Source organism: Ursus arctos, unplaced genomic scaffold (assembly GCF_023065955.2).
Source record: "Ursus arctos isolate Adak ecotype North America unplaced genomic scaffold, UrsArc2.0 scaffold_12, whole genome shotgun sequence".
In the NCBI taxonomy this organism is placed as follows: Eukaryota; Metazoa; Chordata; class Mammalia; order Carnivora; family Ursidae; genus Ursus; species Ursus arctos.
This window is the reverse complement of record NW_026622786.1, coordinates 71,045,396-71,064,631: the sequence shown is the minus strand read 5'-3', so window position 1 is coordinate 71,064,631 and position 19,236 is coordinate 71,045,396. Positions and strand designations below refer to the sequence as shown.

The 19,236-nt window shown below is 45.9% G+C and overlaps 1 protein-coding gene across 5 annotated transcripts in view; it reads left to right on the top strand.

Annotated features, from left to right (window-relative positions):
- Positions 1 to 19,236, top strand: part of ST3GAL3 (ST3 beta-galactoside alpha-2,3-sialyltransferase 3) — a 183,144-nt gene that overhangs the window by 67,493 nt on the left and 96,415 nt on the right. For 3 of the 5 annotated variants that reach the window (XM_044383912.3, XM_026498287.4, XM_044383911.3), the window contains exons 3-4: positions 953 to 1,000; positions 19,087 to 19,129. In XM_044383912.3, coding sequence (XP_044239847.1) covers positions 953 to 1,000; positions 19,087 to 19,129 — 91 coding nt within the window. The remainder of the gene's footprint in view (positions 1 to 952; positions 1,001 to 19,086; positions 19,130 to 19,236) is intronic. The other 2 variants (XM_044383913.3, XM_026498290.4) reach the window with 1 other exon arrangement.

The following is a 19,236-nucleotide window of genomic DNA, read 5'->3' as shown; positions in this document are numbered from 1 at the left end:
TCACGACCCTGAGATCGAGACCTGAGCTGAGATCAGGAGTTGGATGCTTCACTGACTGAGCCACCCGGGCGCCCCTAGGTCTGGGTCTTAATGGGAATGTTCACAGCGCTCTTTTCTACTTAGTTTTTAGTTGGATGCTTTGTTGTTTGGTAACTTTTTTTGTCTATTAGACTGATGGCAGGGAGATCCGTGAGGAGACCGTGCTTTTTTGTTTGCTGCTGTATCTTAAAGTCATAGCATAGTATCGTGCCCAATAAATATTTATTGAACGGTCGAATGAATGAATGAATGCACTGTGGGCACTAAATCGTGTAACTGTTCACTTTCTCCTTTCCTTTGGTGGTTTGGGAGTTCAGGCCTTCTTGATTCTACCTCTGGTTCTCATGGCATGCATTTTATGTACTAACATTCCCCTGGCTGTATAATATATTTCCTTTCTTGACTTCTTCATTTTTAAGTCCCAGTGTGTACTATAAATTCCTGTAGGCCACTTTAAGCGCTTTTGGAGAAGAAATAATAAACAATCGGGTATATGAATAGTAAAAAAAAAAAGGGAGAAGTCAAAGGGACATGTTAGTGCCTTTAACCAGATTCAGGAGAGAAGTTTTCTGTTGCATTGCTTTAATTTTATTTTCATTGTGAGAAGGGGGAAAAAAAAAGCATGTCCCCTAATTTGGCAGGAAATGCCTCTGAAGAATTTGGGGCCTGTCTGTGCGCTGAGATGTTCTTCGCGGTGGCAGGAGGCCCGGGGCTGGGCTCGGCAGGGCCTCCTGGCCCAGGGGTGGGAGGGCATGGACCTGTGGGTGCTGTGTGTGCAGCTGAGTGTTCCTATCCAGTTGACTTTCCCCTGGGGGGGGGTGGGGCAGAGTTGGTGGGAGCTTGTGGGTTTTGTTTTGTTTTTTTTTTTCCTCTAAGAAGGAGAAAGAAATGAACTTGTCCTCTTGTGTTGCAGATTCAGTGGTTCTTTCCTTTGACTCCGCTGGACAAACACTAGGCTCAGGTACCAATCCCTCCCCCTCTATCCTTTCGGCACTCAGCCCTTGGCCACATTGGAAGTGGAGCCTGGTCAGGTGGAGGGGGGTATCTGGGGAGGGCAAGGGAATATCTCAGAATGGTGGGAAAGTCTTTAGAAGCTTTTCTGGGGACTTGTGGTCTAGAAAGTGGAATGCAACATCCGGGAGACTTGGCCAGTTGCTTTAAAAGTGGGCACTGGAGGAGTTTGGGTAGATGCTCCTTCCTCATTCAGAGTGTTCCAGGTTCATATAAAGGGTATGTGTTTTCTGAGCACGTATCCTGGCCCAGAGAGTGGGGCAGAGGGCACTGAGAGACCCCAGGCTCTGGGTATGCTAGAGAAGATAGTCATCAGGGCTCTTCAGCACAGTGTCAGACTGATGAGAATATGACAGCTTCCTAAGGACACACACTGTTGCATGTTTGCACGCACAACCATATACTCAAATACACACCTCCCCCAGGACGTGCACTTCACTGTGCACTTGTGCCAACCCACGTGCCGGCCGACAGACGCCCTCTCTTCCCCGTGTCTAAGTGCAGGACTCAGACTGACATACCCACTCCTTGGACCCAAATCCCTCGAGCTCGGTGGAGCTTGGCTGTCCCAGGTCTGAGGCAGTCTCCTTGCTCCACATCGCCGTGCTGTTGGCTGTGAGCAGAAAGAGGAGTCACTTCGAGCCTTCAGCTTGCTGCCATTACGTTGGTGTGGGAGCCCCAGGATGACTTTACTGTGTGAGAAGAGCATCTCCGGGCATGAAGCCTGCATTTTTAGTTGAAGATGGTGGTTCTTGGGACGGTGGGTGCTGCCTATGAGTAACAGGGAGGCTTGGCTGACCTGCCGAGGGTAATTAATCCATTTTGCTGTCCTTGAATGCAGCAGATTGACGTTTCACAAAGCGGCCGTGAGGTTCAGGCACTTGAGGAGGAGGGGAAGGATGAGTTCAGAGAATACAGTCACAGCTACCCCTGTTTACTCCGGGCTTCCGATGCGCCAACAGCGTCGTAGTGCTTTAGACACATCTTGCGGGGTGGATGGTGTATCTTTGATTATAGATAAAAGAAACTGATCCTCCGAAAGGTAAAGTAACCTGTCCGGGGCCACTCAGATCTGTCTGCCTCTGCAGCTCATACCGTCTCCCGTGTTATCTTGCTGTCTCATACCTCATATGCTTGAGAGGTACTCCACCCAGACGCTGAGGCAAGACAGATCACTTTAAGAGGGAGTGGACAGACAGAAAGTTTTTAAATAGACACAAAAGTTGTGTCTACTTTTATAGGAAAAGATTGATCAATTTTATTACATTAAAGTTAAGAACTTCTCATTAATCAAAAAGATACCATTAAGAGAGTGATAAAGGCAATCCAGAGTGGAAAAAAGCTATTTATAACACAACCAACCAACAAGGGACATGTTTCCAGAATGAAGAACTACAGAAATCAATAGGAATAAAGAAACAACCCAGTATCGAAACAAGCAAAAAGGCCTAAGCAGGCACTTCACAAAAGTGGAAATCCAAATGGCTGATAAATTTATGAAAAGGTGTTCAATGCATTTTGCATTGCTACCTGGGGAAAGGCAAATCTGGGTCATAGCGAGATGCCACTGCATGTCTACCAAAATGGCAAAACTTGAAAAGCTTGCTGTTCCAGGGTTGGTGAGGACATGGTACAGTGGAAACGCTGAGTCTTTACTGGCCAGAGAGTGAGTGGATGACAACCCCTTTAGAAAAGACCATGTGGTATCTAGCAAAATTTGAATATACGCATACCTCATGACCTGGCATTTCCTCTCGTAGCTATATTCCTACATAAACTGATGCTTCTGTAGGTACCAGGACGTGTGTATGAGGTACATATACAGGAATCTCTCTGTGTCATTGGACGCATTTAGCAGCTATTTGAGGACTCTGAAATATGAATGGTAGCAGACAGATTGGGGAAAAAGGCTAGAATTAAGAGTGCTGCCACACTGGCAATGAACTTCTCATTTTTCCTCTGGTGTCCCATGTCCTAGACCCAAGGCCACACACCCAGCAGTGCACATCAGGGCACAGCCAGAGGGAATTCCAGAAGACCTCTGGTTAGGGCTCTGGGGTGGGAAAGGGGCTCTAAGGCTCAGACGGAGGGGAAGTCCCAAGGCTTGTCTTTTCCTCTGTTCTCTCGTGCCTTAGTCGCCAGGCAATCCCACGGGAGTGGTTTCAGTGGCAGCAGTGGGGTCTTCAAGCACCTGAAACTGAAAAAGGGAAACCTTCCTCTCTGATCAGAGGACATGGAATCCCAGGAGGCTGGGGTGAAATCGGTTGCTTTTTTTCCTCCACCTTCTTGCTGGTTGGATTTGGGTGCAGTGTGGGAAATGTGTGGCAGAATGTGGTAACTAAGATCCCAGCTTTCAGGCCAGAGAACCAAGAAGGGGAAGTCCAGTGAACTGGAAGGTACATGGAGAAAACAGAGAGGGAAGAACTCAGGAAAGTGATTCCAGAAAGTTACTTATGACCTTCTGAGCTGTGCATGCATGCGTCTGATTCTAACCAACATACCAAAGACTTTGAGAACTGATCTGAAAGATAGACCACTGCCTGAGTCTCAGACTGGACAGTGGGTGGCACCCACAGAGGCCACACTTGAGTAGGCTTTGAAACCGGAACTGACATTGAAACCACACCCCCTGGAAGGCTGGTCAGAACTTGCCACCCAAATTTAACCTGGTTGAGAGTCTGGTAGAACAAAAATGTCAGCATTCTGCACTGGATCTATTTATTTATTTATTTTTAAAGATTTATTTGTTTTAGAGAGAGAGGGAGAGCACAGGAGCAGGGGGAGGGGCAGAGGGAGAGAGAGAGAATCCTCAAGCAGACTCCCTGCTAAGCGCAGAGCTTGACACAGGGCTCGATCCCAGGACCCTCAGATCATGACCTGAGCTGAAATCAAGACTCCAATGCTTAACCAACGGAGCCACCCAGGCGCCCCTCTCCACTGGATTTAAACAAGACCTAAAGTATTCATAACTTCATATTCGAAGTCCAAGGTATAATCTAAATTACTTCTCCTGTGAAGAACCAGGAAAATCTCAACACAGATGTTGGAATAATCTGACAGTGAGTTTAAAGTAGCTATTATAAAAATGCTTCACAAGGGGCGCCTGGGTGGCTCAGTCGTTAAGCGTCCGCCTTCGGCTCAGGGCGTGATCCCAGGGTCCTGGGATCGAGCCCCACATCAGGTTCCTCCGCTGGAGGCCTGCTTCTTCCTCTCCCACTCGCCCTGCTTGTGTTCTCTCGCTGGCTCGCTCTCTCTGTCAAATAAATAAATAAAATCTTTAAAAAAAAAAAAATGCTTCACAAAATAGGAGCAAACAGTGTTGAAACAAAAAAGATAGAAACTGTTAGCCCCCCTAAAAAAGATATTAAAAAAAGATACAAAAAAGAACCAAATGGAGATATAGGAAAAAAATATAATAACTGCAGTTTTTAAAAACTCAACTGAATGGACTCCATAACAAAATAGAGATGAAGAGGAAAGCAATTGGAATTATCCAGTGTGAACAATGGAAGAAAAAGGTAAAAAGTTGAGCAGAGCCTCAGTGATGGGTGGGGCAATACCAGGTCGCTGTCAGCCGTTGGAGTCCCAGAAGAGGAGGAACAATGCAGTGCAGAAGAGACACGCCAAGGAATAATGGCTAAAACGCCCCAGCTTTGGTGCCCACGTGGGGTTTGCCCTGCACACGGAAGGCTGGCTCATCATTCCAGTGTCGGGCAGTGTAGACCGCCGTATTCACTGTCTAAAGAAGGTAAGCTACAGGGTCATGTTAATTGGTGAAGAGAAAGTTTTTGGCAAAAATTCAACATCTACTGCTGATAAAAACTCCCAGTAAACGTAGAAGGGAACTTCTTCAAGAAGCTGGCTGTGAGGCATCTCCAAGCAGGCTACAGCAAACAGCATGCTTCCTGGTGGAAAACTGCTCTCCCCCTGAGATCAAGAACCTCTCCTGCAAGTCCTAGCCAGTGCAGTGAGGCAAGAAAAAGGAACAGTGAGAATACAGACTGGAAAGGAAGGAATAAAACTGACCCTCCTTATAGGTGAGATGATGGCCTACATGGAAAATCTCAAAGAATCTATAAAAAAATCCCCAGAACCCTCCTAGAACTAATAACTGAGTTTAGCAAGATGATGGGATATAAGATCAAAACATAAAAAATGATATTTCTGTATACTAGCAATGAATAAAAATAAAAATTAAAAGAATTAACAGCAGCGCCTCTCCAAACCAAAATACTTACATATAAATCTAATGGAATATGGGATCTGTGCCATCAGAGTGGTTCCTCTCCCATTTTTAAAATTTATTTATTTTTATTATAATAATATTTTTTATTATATTACGTTAGTCACCATACAGTACATCCCTGGTTTTTGATGTAAAGTTCCATGATTCATTACTTGCGTATAACACCCAGTGCACCATGCAATACGTGCCCTCCTTAATACCCATCACCAGCCTATCCCATTCCCCCACCTCCCTCCCCTCTGAGGCCCTCAGTTTGTTTCTCAGAGTCCATAGTCTCTCATGCTTCATTCCCCCTTCTGATTATCCCCCCTTCTCTCCCATTTTTTTGTTCCCATTCCCCCAAGTGTTCAAGCCATAGACCTGGAAACCACTTTGATTGTTGCCACTCCTTTCTCCCTTTCTCTCTTTTTCTGTCTTCATGGTATGTCCTTGTCCAGCCTTTTTTCTAGCAGCTCTGTCCAAGGTACCATCTTTTCTCCCCTGGATAAAGAAACATCTGCTGGGCTCTGCTCATTTGTCGCCTCCCAGTATTCCATTCTCCACCCTGTAGCCAGAGTGACCTTTTAAAGTGTAAGTCAGATCATATCTTGTTCCCACTGAAAGCTCTCCATTGACTTCATGGTGCACTTAAAATAAAATCCAAACTCCATGACCTACAGAGTCCCGACTTGCTGGCTCCCACTCCAGTTTCTCTGGAGTTATCTCAACCCTTGCGTGTTAGTCCATTTTGTTCCTCACTGCCCTCAAGCCACATTGGCATTCCTGCGAGTCTGTGAATAGGCCAGGCCCCTTCCTGCATCAGGGCCTGTGTGCTCAGTGTCTCCTCATCCTAGAATGCTTCACTCCTGCTTCCCGTGACCATCCCAGGTCTGTGCTCAGATGTCCTCTCTGCAGGAAAGCCTTCTTGGACCAATGCAGCTAAAGTAGTCTACTCTCTTGACAGCCAGTCCTTCTCTCAGAAGGTATGTCTTTATTTCTTCTTAGCACTCATCCTTCAGATTATCTATTTACTTGCATACAGTCAGTCTCCCTTAGTAGAATTTGGCCAGGGACCTTGCCTGTCTCGTTCATCACTGTGTCCCTGGTACTTAGAGAACAGTAGCTGGCACGTAATAGGTGCTCAGTAAATATTTGTTGAATGAAGAGTAGAAGAATAGAAATGGTGATGTCCATCATGCAATGTGTACTTAAGGATTACATTAAGAAAATGGCACATCCACATGGTGGAATACTCTATAGCCATTAAAAATGATGATGCAGGGGCGCCTGGGTGGCACAGCGGTTAAGCGCCTGCCTTCGGCTCAGGGCGTGATCCTGGTGTTATGGGATCGAGCCCCACATCAGGCTCCTCCACTATGAGCCTGCTTCTTCCTCTCCCACTCTCCCTGCTTATGTTCCCTCTCTCGCTGACTGTCTCTATCTCTGTCGAATAAATAAATAAAATCTTTAAAAAAAAAAAATGATGATGCAATTTTATTCTTACTGACACAGAAGACGTGAGGATATTGTTGAGTGAGCAAAACACAGACAAAGAGCATGTATATTGAGGCCACTGTGTAAGTAAAATTATATATGCACATTCACACATGTATTTATGGAAAAAGAGATTTCTGGGAAGATTTTCACCAAAATGTTTACAGCAATTAACTTTAGATAATGGGAATTTCAAATGATTCATAACTTCATTCTTTAAAAATCCAAATGTAAAAAATTATTGTATGGTTAATAAATAAGCAAGTGTTAATCCTACAGCTGGGAAAAAAAATCATTTTTGTTTGGAGAGAGGGACTCTGTCTTATTTTATATAATTGCTTGGTGATTATTTGTCCTTATCTACCCTACTAGGTCATAAGCTTCATGAAGTTTTAGATACAAACTGCAGAGGGAACCATTTTTGCTATGTCTTGTCCCAGCTGCTCTTTTGACATGTCGTCTGCCAAAATTCTCCTGCAGCTTCACACAAGATGCCCTGGCATGGTCTGGACACACCTGCTAGAATGGAATTGAATTCCCTGCATGCCCTGCTCAGCGTGTTGCTATTTTCCCAGGAGAGTGGGAAATAGGTGCATGACCCCTTTGCTTGCACTGGCTGGGCTGGGGCTCCTACCTTCCAGTGAGGTTCCACTTTCCGTTGGCCCCAGGTGTGTCACACTGGAGAAGAGCTATGCTGTGCTGGGACGGACGGTACACAGTCACAGGGGACCACGACTTATCAGGAGCTTTTTGTGAGGCCTCTCCCCTCCCCCACAATGTGTACCCATTTAAGATTGGATTTCAGTTTGTGAACTTCTAAGTTATTTTACTGGGTCACTTAATTTAGTCTAGGTCAGTGGATTTTTCTGTGTTTATTTTATAATACTGCTTTTCCTATTTTAGTTTGTCTTTGATTAATTGATCCTCCATTATGATTTATTTCCCTGACTTGAGAAGATGTGGGAGCTGTTTGCGTTTTGGCCAGCCCCTCTGGGCTGTTGTTGACTCCCGTGATTCATGTGGGGGCATGGCTGGAGTCTTTTGCCATCACCCTGGGGCAGAGGGATGGAGGTAATAGATAATTGCTCTCCAAGCAGCTGCTCTCTTCCTATGCGGGTCTGCTGTCCTTGTAGCCTCTGAGAGTCAGCATGGCATAATTTAAAGAAAAGCAGCTTCAGAGTCAGACCTGGGTTGGTTCAGCCGGTTCACTTAGTGGTTGGGGATCTTGAACATGTTATCTCTGCCCTCTAAGCCTCTGTTCCCTCATCTGTAGAACGGAGACAGTGCCTGCCCCGTAGGGCCGTAAGAGTTAAATAGAGAGTGTAGGTAAAAGTACTGAGAGCAGCGTGAGTACACAGTAGGTGCTTGATAAACAGTCGTTCCCCTCACTTTCTCCCTTCTCCTGCTGTGTCTGACAGTCCATTTGCAACTGTTGCCAACTTTCTCCTTCACCCAAGCCATGACATATATTACTTATGTTGTAATATAGCTTAGGACTTTTACTGGACACTGTGCAGTGCCATTCCTTTGGAAATGAGAGACCTATTTCAGTTAGGGTAGTTCCTCATTCCATTTACCCCTCAGCCCTTTGCACTTAGCAATTCATCATAGCTCAGAGATTGGAGCCAAAGACGACCCGTTGAGAGAAGATCTGGCTGCGGGGCTTCTTCCTCACTGTGGCTGGAGTTTTCTTGTCTGTGGGCCTGTCCTGCCTGTCTGGCTTGTATGCACCCTAATGAGAAGCACTGTAATTTTCTGATAGAGTGACGTGCATATCTTTATCCCACAGACTGAACTTCATATACCCCGGTAGTGTTCTTCGTGGGAAATGTTCACTCGTGTCATCAGCAGCCATTAGTTACGAAACATCTGCTTTGTGCGGGTTAGGGACAGCTGGTGGGGACTTGTGGTGGTTCTTTACAATGAGAAAGGAAGTGGGTCACTGGAGACCAAAAATGCCGGTGGTACAGTTGGCTCACGATGTGCACCTGTATTCCAGAAATTCCATTCTGGGGCTCAGTGGCCTAATGATGAGGCTAGTGTAGGATCCTTGGCTTGGGAACCTCGAGGGAGGTCTCCCTTCGTCCTGGAAGAGGATCTCACTGTGTAGTGTGGTGTTCCCGGCTGTTTACACATGACAGCAGAGGTTGAGAACGAGTCTAGCTGTACGCCACGCTAAAGTAAACAGGAGGGCACTTAGGGTTATCTTAATCAGGCATTGTGAGAGCATTTAAAATCTTCTTTACAGAATTATAAACAAAATGAAATACAGAATATTATGGAATACATTAAATGTTGAATTGCTGTAAGACACAAATAAGCATCTTCATATTTTTAAGTGCAAAGCTTGAGCTTATTTCAGTGTTAATAATTTTTTATATCAGGGTTGCTGCCTCAGAGGTGGTCAGTTTTCCATATATGCTTGAAAAGAAAGTGCATTCTCCACTTGTTGGCTGTAAGGTACTCTATATCAGTTCAAATTTATTAATTGTTCAGGTCTTTGAATTCCCGCAGCTTCTGTGATCTTGGCTTGTCAGTGGTTCTTGTGTTTCCCATTACGGTGACAGGACAGGACACTCATTGTATATTTCTCCTTGTAATTTTGTTAATTTTGTCTTAGCGGTTCCATCACTAGGTGCAGACACTTTAGCGCATAGCCCCCTTTTGCTTATGTCCAGTTTCCGAACCTTCTAGGAGTTTGCATGAGCTCAGAACACCGACTTGGTCCTTTGGATTAGCAGCAGAAGAGTTCATGGTTAATTTCAAAGACCGCAGGCATCTGAAAAAGCACTACGCACATTCATGGGTCTGACGTGGTACAGGTGCAGGAGGAGAAGAGCAGAGATTTGCGTTATCCATGCCGCTTCCCACCTGGAGCCAGGCAGAGGACACACATGTGCCCCTTGGTCAGGGATTTTTATACTGCTGAGCTTTGCAGCCTGGCTAACGCAGGAAGCCCAGACCACAGACTAAACATCTGTCCTTCACTGCATAGCTGTGGGCTTGCTGCTTCGACACCTGAGGAGAGAGCACCTTCAGGCACTTGGGGGTGGGCTATATGCGCACATCAGCCTACGTTGTGCCCGGCTGACTTGCGAGTCCCAGAGTCTTCTGTACTTACTACAGATTTGGCGTCAGCAGACTGCTGGCGAGACCCAGGCTTTACCGCCGGCTTCCCGGGATGCGAATTGACCCCGAAGAACTGGTACGCTCGAAACAGCATTTCCGTCGTCTGAGCTGCATTCGCATGCAGCTTCAAACACCCATTTGTATGTAGTGAGATGCTCTGGTCTGCAGCCTTGCCCAAACCCGACAGTAAGAAACTCCGCTCCTGTGTCCCAGAGCATTGCGCCTCTGCCTCCCCGATTGTTTTTGATTCTAGTTTACATTTCCTAAAGATTAGACTTAAGCTCTCCTGCTAGTCTGGGACCTCCATGAGGAGCTGGGCACAGATCAGTCCACCAGTAACCAGCTTCTGAATATGAGAGCGCAGTGCCGGTCAGGTCGGAGCTCTGGCTGTGCCAGAAGTGGGGTAGTCACTCAGGAGCCTCAGGAAGTCTTTGTGGAGAAACTTAAGCTTCAGGCTTTTATAAATGACAGGAGGGAATTGCCTGGGCGAATGCGGAGTCCTCGAAAGGGAACCCCAAAGTCAAAGCCAGAAACCGAAATGGGGGAGGAGTGCCTAAGAGCCAGGGCAGGCTCTCCGTAGGCAGGTGACTGTGACGTAATCATCTGGGTGGGCTGGGAGCCAGAAACGGCGCGAGCGCTGTAAAAGGTGGTCGGGCTAGTGACAGGGAGCTGTAGCCGCGGCTGCCACCATTGGTGCACAGTTCCCGTTGCCCCCTTGCAAGGGGTGGAGGGAGACAAGAATGCAGGTCTTAGGGCTACTCATTGGGCTCTCTTGGTCATCTGGTCACTGTGTTCATTCTTCCATTGGTTTAGCACGTTGATGGAATACCAGCCGCTATGCCAGAACCTATACAAGATACATATAGTTAGGATTGTTTAATTGCAAGTAACAGAAACTCAACCTGGCTCACTTAAAAGGAAAGGAATTTACTGGAAGGTCACGGGTACCCATAGAACAAAATTAAGCATCACACAGCTGGCCTTCAGAAGGGACATGAAGGGCAGTGCCAGGAATCTAGATTACAACAGTCCATTTCTTCAGCACCCTGTTTTACTCCCTGGTGCCACTCAGTTTAAGAGAGAAAGAGTCCAACTAACTAAGCTAGCTTTTGTCAAGTGCCTCCGCTCCGGGCGGGCAAGTCCTGTTGGTAGTCTCACCGCTTGCCTGCAGTGGAAGAAGGGCAGTTCCTTAAAAGAAACCCAAGGGCTTGTTTCCACAAGAGGACAGAAGTGCCATGAGGACAAATGATTGTTCCCACTCTAACACTGTGTTAGAGGAGCGTGAAAGAGGGGGCACAACCGAGGCAGGAGGGTCAACGCATGCTCTTCTGAAAGAGAGTACATTTGAACTAGGGCCTAAAGGATACCTGGGAATTAAACCAAGTGAAGAGGTGAGGACACATTTCAGACAGAAAAACACTGCTTCTAAGAAAAAGTCTTATGTTGAGACAGTTCATGGCTTATTCAAGGCTTAATCAAGAGGGCCAGAATAGCCTGAGCAGAGAGCACGGTGGGGAAGATAGTGCAAGATGGGGATGGAAAGGTAGGGAAGGGCCGAGCCGTGAAGGTCCTTGTGGCACTGGCAAAGTACCTGTTAGATTTTGCTTTGACAACTGTATCTTGAAGGATGAGTGGGTGTTTGCCAAGTCAGCAGGGTGAGTGAGGGCATTGCAAATAGAGGAAACATTGTCTGCAACAGCTCTCAGGCAGAAAGGCTGCCCAAAGGGGAGTGGTAGAAGGTGAGGCCGGGAGGACAGGTACAGACAGATGAAGAGCTTGCCACACGGCCTAAGCAACAGCGCAGATCCAGCAAAAGCAGTGACTGCGGTGTAGGGAGGAGGGTCTGTATTTAGACATGAGAGAGGGTACACCAAACACGTCTTTCTTGGAGGACTGACTGGTAATAGCACTAGCAAACAAAACAAAACAAAAAATAGGGCTGGGGGACAGGGTGCAGATAAGTCTGATTTGCAGCATTTTGAGTTTGAGGTGGCTGGTCATTTAGGAGCAATGTGTAGGAAATAACCAGTGTGGAAAGGGGTTGGGAATAATGTTTTAAGAGAAGGGAAAAGCATGTACAAAGGCCTAGAGATGGTAAAGAAACTTTGGAGGAAAAGAAAGTAGCTGAGTCTGGCCAGAGCATAGAATTTGGCAGGGGCAGAGTGGGGGTGATGCAGGGACTCCAAAAGTAAAGTTGGGATGGTTGGTATAGGTCAGATCCTGAAGAATCGTATGAACCAAGAGACTGAGATTTGTTCTTAGAACAATAGAGGATGTTCAGAGGTTTTAAGCAGAGTCATTTTTTAAAAAGATTTTATTTATTTATTTGATGGAGAAAGCACACCAGGAGGGGGAGCTACAGAGGGGAGGGAGAAGCAGACCCCCACTGGGCAGGGAGCCTGATGTGGGGCTTGATCCCAGGACCCTGGGATTACAACCTGAGCCAAAGGCAGATGCTTAACCGACTGGGCCACCCAGGTGCCCCTTAAGTAGAGTTATGACAGAACCATATTTGTCCCATAGAAAGGTAGCTCTGGTCACATCAGGAAGAATCTATTAGAGAGGGACAAGACAGGAGGCAGGTAATTCAAATGAGAGGTGGAGCTGACTTCTTAGTCAAGGATAGTAAAAACAGACAAAAGTAAGTGGGTTTGGGATCCATTTAGAAGAATGAAACTAAAAGAACATGGTAATTCTTGCCACCCCAGTGTTTATAGCAGCGTTACCTACAATAGCCAAATTATGGAAACAGCCCATGTGTCCATCAGTTGATGAATGAATAAAGAAGATGTGGTGTATATACAGTGGAATATTACTTAGCCATAAAAAGGATGAAAGCTTGCTATTTGCAAGGACGTGGATGGAGCTAGAGAGTATTAAAGTAAGTGAAATAAGTCAGCGAAAGACAAATACCATATGATTTCATTTATGTGTGGAATTTAAGAAACAAAGCAAATGAGCCTAGGGGGAAAAAGAGAGAGAGGGGCAAATCAGGAAACAGACTCTTAACTATAGAGAACAAACTGGTTGTCAGAGGGGAGGTGGGTGGGGGAGGGGGGAATAGGTGATGGGGATTGAGGAGGGCACTTGTCATGATGAGCACTGAGCGCTGGGTGATGTATGGAAGTGCTGAATCACTATAATGTACACCTGAAACTAATACTACACTGTATGTCAACTAACTGGAATTTAAATAAAAACTTAAAAAAAAAAAAGACATGGTAATTAAATAAGAAGGGAATAGGAATCAGAGAATTCTGTCAGGTTTCAAGCTTGGCAATTGGGTGAATAGCAGTACCATTCATTAAGGCAGGGACCGCAGGAGGAGAGCCAGGTTCTGCACGTGTGAGAACGGTGAAAGAGAAGCCTTTGTGGGGCAGCCTGAATTCAGGTGTCTGTAGGAAGCAGGTATGTCCGGCAGACAGCTGGGTATACAAGTCTGGGCCTCAGGGGAAGAAAAGCTCAGACTGAAGACTGAGACTAAAGTCCACTTTGCTCTGATCTTAACCCTACAAAGCTTAAAAGCAATCCTTGAAAGGATCAAACTTTCTAAGTAATTTAACTACACCTCAAAAATAAATAAGGAATGCACAGATAGCCTGCACCCAACAAAGGAACGTTCATGTGGCTGGCATCCAGTCAGGGGTGAGCAGGCTCACCTGAAGCTAATACAGCACTGCAGGTTAACTATACTGGAATTTAAGTAAAAAACTTAAGGGCTGGCTCAGTTGGTGGAGCATGTGACTCTCGATCTCGGGGTTGTGAGTTTGAGCCCCACATTGGGTATGGAGATTACTTTTTAAAAAAAATCTTTAAAAATTTTTAAATTAAAAACTTAAGAAATATATATATATATATATATGTAAAGAATGACCAGGCAATTCAGAAAAAGCGTGAAAAAACAACCCATAATGAGGAGAAAAAACGATCTATAGAAATAGGCCTAGTGACAACAAATGATAAAATTAGTAGGCAAAGACATTGAAACATATTCCATATCTTCAAGAAGGTAGAAGAAAACATGAGAATATTAAAGAAAGACAAATAAGATGGAAAAAAGAAATTTAGAGATGAAAAATAGTGTTTGAGATGAAAACTGTACTGAACATGTAAACAGCCAGTTAGACACTACAGAAGGTGAGAGTAGTCAACTAGAAGATATTTCAGTAGGAATTATCTAAAGTAAAATACAGAGAGCAAAATTACTGGGGGGAAAATGAACAGAGCATTAGTGCATAGTGGAACATCAAGCAGCCTAATACTTGTGTCACTGGAACTTCCCTGAAGAGAGGGGAGAACAGAAAAAAATTTGAAGAAATAACGGCCAGAAATTTTTCAAATTTGATTAAAACCATAAACCCATAGATCCAAGAAGCTCAGCGAACCCCAAACACAAGAAAGGTGATGAAAACTGCACCACAGCATATCATAAGTACTCCCCCTCATGTCTGCAGGAAGTTGGCATTTGAGAGGAAAGCCTCCCCTTGAGAGCTGTGGGAGAAGCGAGGTCTCACACGGCAGAGCCAGGCTTCAAGTCTGCCGGGAAGTGGAGGGAGGTGAGCCAGAGGGCATTACGAGAAAGATTTTAAAAGGAGCTCGGTGAGGGAAGGAAAAAACCCACAGCAGAATGAGGATGAGAGGAAAAAAGTCCACTGCCCATTTTAACAGTGGCCCATTTGACGTAGTCCACGGCCATACCTGTTGTACCCAGGAGATTAAGCTGGCTCGGCGTTTTCCAGAGACTTCCTGCTGTTCTCGAGAGCCTGCATTCGTTTGAGACAGCACATTCCTTCTTCTGGTAAATGCTCCTAACCGCATGTGTCATGTGGGAATCATGATTTTTTACAACCCTTGTCTCCTGTCACTGTGATGAGAGCAGGCGTGAGGAACGGATGCACCCCAGGCCACTCCTGGCCCTTCCCTGGGAGTTTTGCCATTAGGAGCAGAGAGACGGAGTCTCTGTTTTCAGAGCCAAAGCTGAAGATGTGTGTCCGAAAGTGGCTGGCAGCATGTTTTTTGACTTAGGAAGGAAGCTGGTCGGGGAGGGTAATGGCTCAGGGGGGCCCAGTGGTGTTCCAGACATTTCCCGTGGTCCCTGAAGCCCTCTGCACCCTGGCCCTTTCCACACTTCGGTTGTGTGAACCATTAAATTGCCCTTTTTGCCTAAATTAGTACAACCAGAATATTGAACATTCAAGACACATCAGGGAATAATCAAAGCCCACTTTATTTTGTCTCCCTGTGTCCCCTTAAAATGTTTTCAGTGTGGGAGGTCCAGAGGATTTTTTGATACCGCTGAGGTAATAAAAATCCCATGGTCACATTGAGTCACCAATTCTAAAATTAGAGTATCCTGCCTTATGTAATAGCCATAGCTTTCAATTCATTCAAAGCTACAGTGACTTCCCCTCCCTGCACTCAGGGCTTAGTACCAGCAGGTGCCTGACTCTGGGAAGGGGATGTGCCTGGCTCTGCGTTCTCCTTCCACTCCTCCCCAGATGCTGGCTGCAGTTTCTGACCTCTCTGGAATCCGTGGGGAAGGTAGGAAAGAATGGGAGCAGAAAAGACATAAGATCCTGTTCGCCCTGTCTCAACTGTGGAGTGTTTAAAGCTAACGCTCGTGGGGCACTCCTGGTAGGCATTTGGGATACCCTCTCCAATGAGGGACCTCTGCTGTGCCGTTCCTTGTTGGGGGCAGTGCACTCACCAGAGCCTTGTCACTCCTTCTGCCGCTCCTGGGACTCTGGGTGTCTGCGCCACTGCTGTCTGCTGCGGCCCTGGCCACCCTCTGGACAGCTGTTTTGGAAGGGACCTAACACAAACCCACACCAGCTCATTCACACATCCTTTCCTACAACAAGTTTTGGGAGGCAGGCCAGTTCTAAGGCATCTCTCCTTCCATCCAGCCCACTGTGTCCTTTACACTTGTCGGTACCCGAAGTCCACCGTGTTCCCCGTTCTTTAAGGGTCAAAGTGAGGCTTCCCTCACCAGGCGTGAGGGAGAGACAAGTACTGTCCATCCTGCCCCTTGAGTGAGATGGGGTCCATAGCACTGCTCTCTCCACGGAAGCTGTTCACATCTTCCCTCCTTAATTTCTCATGGCCAGTTACTTTTATATCATGTAGGGAGGGCCTTTCAAGTTATGTACAAGCTTTCAGACACTTCCCTTGAAAATTTACATCTCAGTCCAGAACCTCACGTTAGTGCCTGAAATGTATCATCCCAGAAGCTTGGCTGAAATACTCATTTTTTCAGAGAGAACAAGCGAGCAAGCGAGCAATGGGGGCCGGTGGGGGGTGGCAGAGGGAGACAGAGAGTCCTAAGCAGGCTCCAGGCCCAGTGCCGAGCCCGACTCGGAGCTGGATCTCACAACCCTGAGACCACGACCTGAGCGGAAATCAAGGGTCGGACGCTTCGCCGACTGAGCCACCCAGGCGCCCCTGAAATACTCTTTTTAGCATCCTGTTAGGCTAATTTGATTTGGGTATATGACCATTGTGACCAGGTAACCCTGGTCATAACAGTCAGCGAATGTTTAATGGAGCATCTGCTGGGCTCGGCCACGGAAGAGAACCGCTTCCAGTCCTCTCAGGCCGCCCGTCTAGGACAGACCCTCAGCCACTGGCTGAATCCTGCCCATGGACGTATTTTGGGTAATCTCAAAATCTTTAAATTTTTCTTGAATCTATTGCTAATAGTTACACATTGGGAAGTTTTACCTTAAAAGATCCAGATTCTTGGCTTTAAAAAAAAAATCAGAATGTGGCAATGCTGGACCTGCATCACTGAGCGCTTCTGTTGGCGGGCCCGGTGGAGGCTGCCGCTCCGGCGAGGCGTGGGGTCTCTGGATGGGCTCCACTCCCGCTGGGCTCTGTGGCCCGAAGGCCATGTCAGTTGCCATGTATCATCGCTGGGCTTACACAGTTATCTTTCCTTAAATTACAGAGTAAAATGAAATAGCTCTGGTACTCACGTCTCTTAAAAGAGAGAAAACAACAGTCCAGGAGAGCTAGGAAGGGAATTTCTTTAGAAATGCAAAGTGTTATCTATTTAATATACGATTAGTCTATGTATGTGTAAAACAAAATTCAAGATGCTGCTGGCAGATAATCAATAGATATTATGGCTACTGTACAAAAATGCATAGTGAAGGGGCGCCTGGGTGGCTCAGTCGTTAAGCATCTGCCTTCGGCTCAGGGCATGATCGCAGGGTCCTGGGGTCGAGCCCCTCTTCGGGCTCCCTGCTCTGCTGGGAGCCTGCTTCTTCCTCTCCCACTCCCTCTGCTTGTGTTCCCTCTCCCGCTGGCTGTCTCTCTCTCTCTGTCAGATAAATTAATAAAATCTTAAAAAAAAAATGCATAGTGGAAAAAAAACATTTCATAATAAGCTAAAATCAGTAGTATGACTTACTATGGGAGAGTAGCACGTCCCCCCTCCTTCCCTCATTTGTGTTACGTTCTTGCTTGGCCCTGACATCTGAGTTTGCAACAAGCAGAAAACATTCTCTTGGTGTCTCTGGAAGGAACCAGCCAAAGTGTGGATTCATTGTACATCCGTGGAGGTCTTAGCTCGGGGCCAAGGAGCAGTAGCAGGCTAGTTGCCCCGAGGTTATGACCACATGGGGGAAAAGCAACAGGTATAGGCAAGTTAATGAGATTTCCTTTTTTTAATGGAATGATAAATAGAATTACCGAAAGAGTATTAACCTTTGAAACTAACCCTTTTTGCAAATTTTGTTTATAGTTTATTTTTAAAATTGAGACCTTTTTTTTTCTTACTGACTTTTATAGGTTCCTGATATATTAAGCAAAGTCTCCTAGCCATTTATCTGAGTTAGAGCAAAAGCAGCATTATTTTGAGGAAAGGCTTTGACTGCCCAAGCGTATTCTCCTGGGAGGCAAGCTTCTGGTGGTCTGTGTGTCCTAGTTGGTATCTTCAGTTTTAAGAAGAGGAATTACTCTCTCACTGCAGCTCTGCTGCTTAAGAAAGTACAATCGTGGGCCTTGCTTGGCCTGGCAGAATGGCTCCTGCAAGGTACTTGTCAGTATCTGTAACTTCCTTCTCTCGGCCCATCGTTGCTTATTAAAGACTGAGCTCCTCAGAAGCCTTGCTGCGTGGTCTTCTCCATTCAGCTGTTTGGTCTTGGTATTCGGTGTGGTACTCACCCTGAGGTGAAGCCGGGCCGGCTGGGAACTGCATTCGTTGGCTGCCTTATTTTGATGTAGTCACTTCCACACACACATGCGTGCACGCACACACACACACGTTTTGCAATCCTTGAACAAAGCTATAGGAAATAATCTTATGACACTTCTCAAGTCTTAGTAGCAGGAATAGCTGATTCTCCTGGCTTATTTTATGAACACTGTAAACCGTTTTATATCAATGCTTTGCATTTAACTTTAGCTGTGAGAAATCTTGGGGGTAAATCTGTAATCTTCCTTCAGAGAGCACATAGGACCTTATAGGTCATCCGGTTTTGGTATTCTTATCCTGGATGTATTTTCTTTTTCTTATGCTTATTTCCCCCTTTGGTCCCAGATACCTTCTTTTTTAAAAATCTTGTACTTCATACAACTTTGTAAAACTGCTTCAACTTCATTTTAGAAAGAGGGAAGATATAAAGAACTTAAACTAGTAATGATTTATCATTTGTTGTAAACATCTTACAACTTATTTTTCGATTTCATTTTTAATTTCCTCCCTTTATGTAGTCAGATCTCTCAGTTCTTTGTGGTTGTCATGAAGAGGATGGGTTCATTGCCATGGATTTGAAGACCCTTGGCTGCCACATCTTCACTCCGTAGTGAACACGGCTGCTTCAGCAAAAATTATGATTCGAGCTTAGAGGAAGCAGAGATTGCTTCCGGCCCTGTTACTTCTCCAGGGGTCTGGTTTTGTGGTTTAAGTAAATGTCAGTCAAGTACCACATTTAAACAGGAAGGCAGTTACATGCCAGCATAGGACTGTTGGGCTAGAGGGCCTGGGAAACACCTGGCATTGAACCTGGTCCTTCATAAAACAGGTGTTCAGCAGGAGTGCTATGACTTAAATTTAGTCGTGGCTTATGTATTTGGCTCTGTTCCTTGAGCAGTTGTCTGTGCCTGTGGTCTGTGTCTGGGGAATGCAATCTGCTAGTGTCAACAGTGGCTTGACTTCAGTGACATTTTCCGCTTTTCTTTTTCAGAGTATGATCGGTTGGGTTTCCTCCTGAAGCTGGACTCTAAACTGTGAGTAGAATGAGAAAGCACCTGATCTCTGTGGTAGAGATGTCTGTGGGAGCTGGGGTCCAGCTTCGAAGGGTCACCTGCTCAGCCCCGTGTCTGTTGGGGGACTG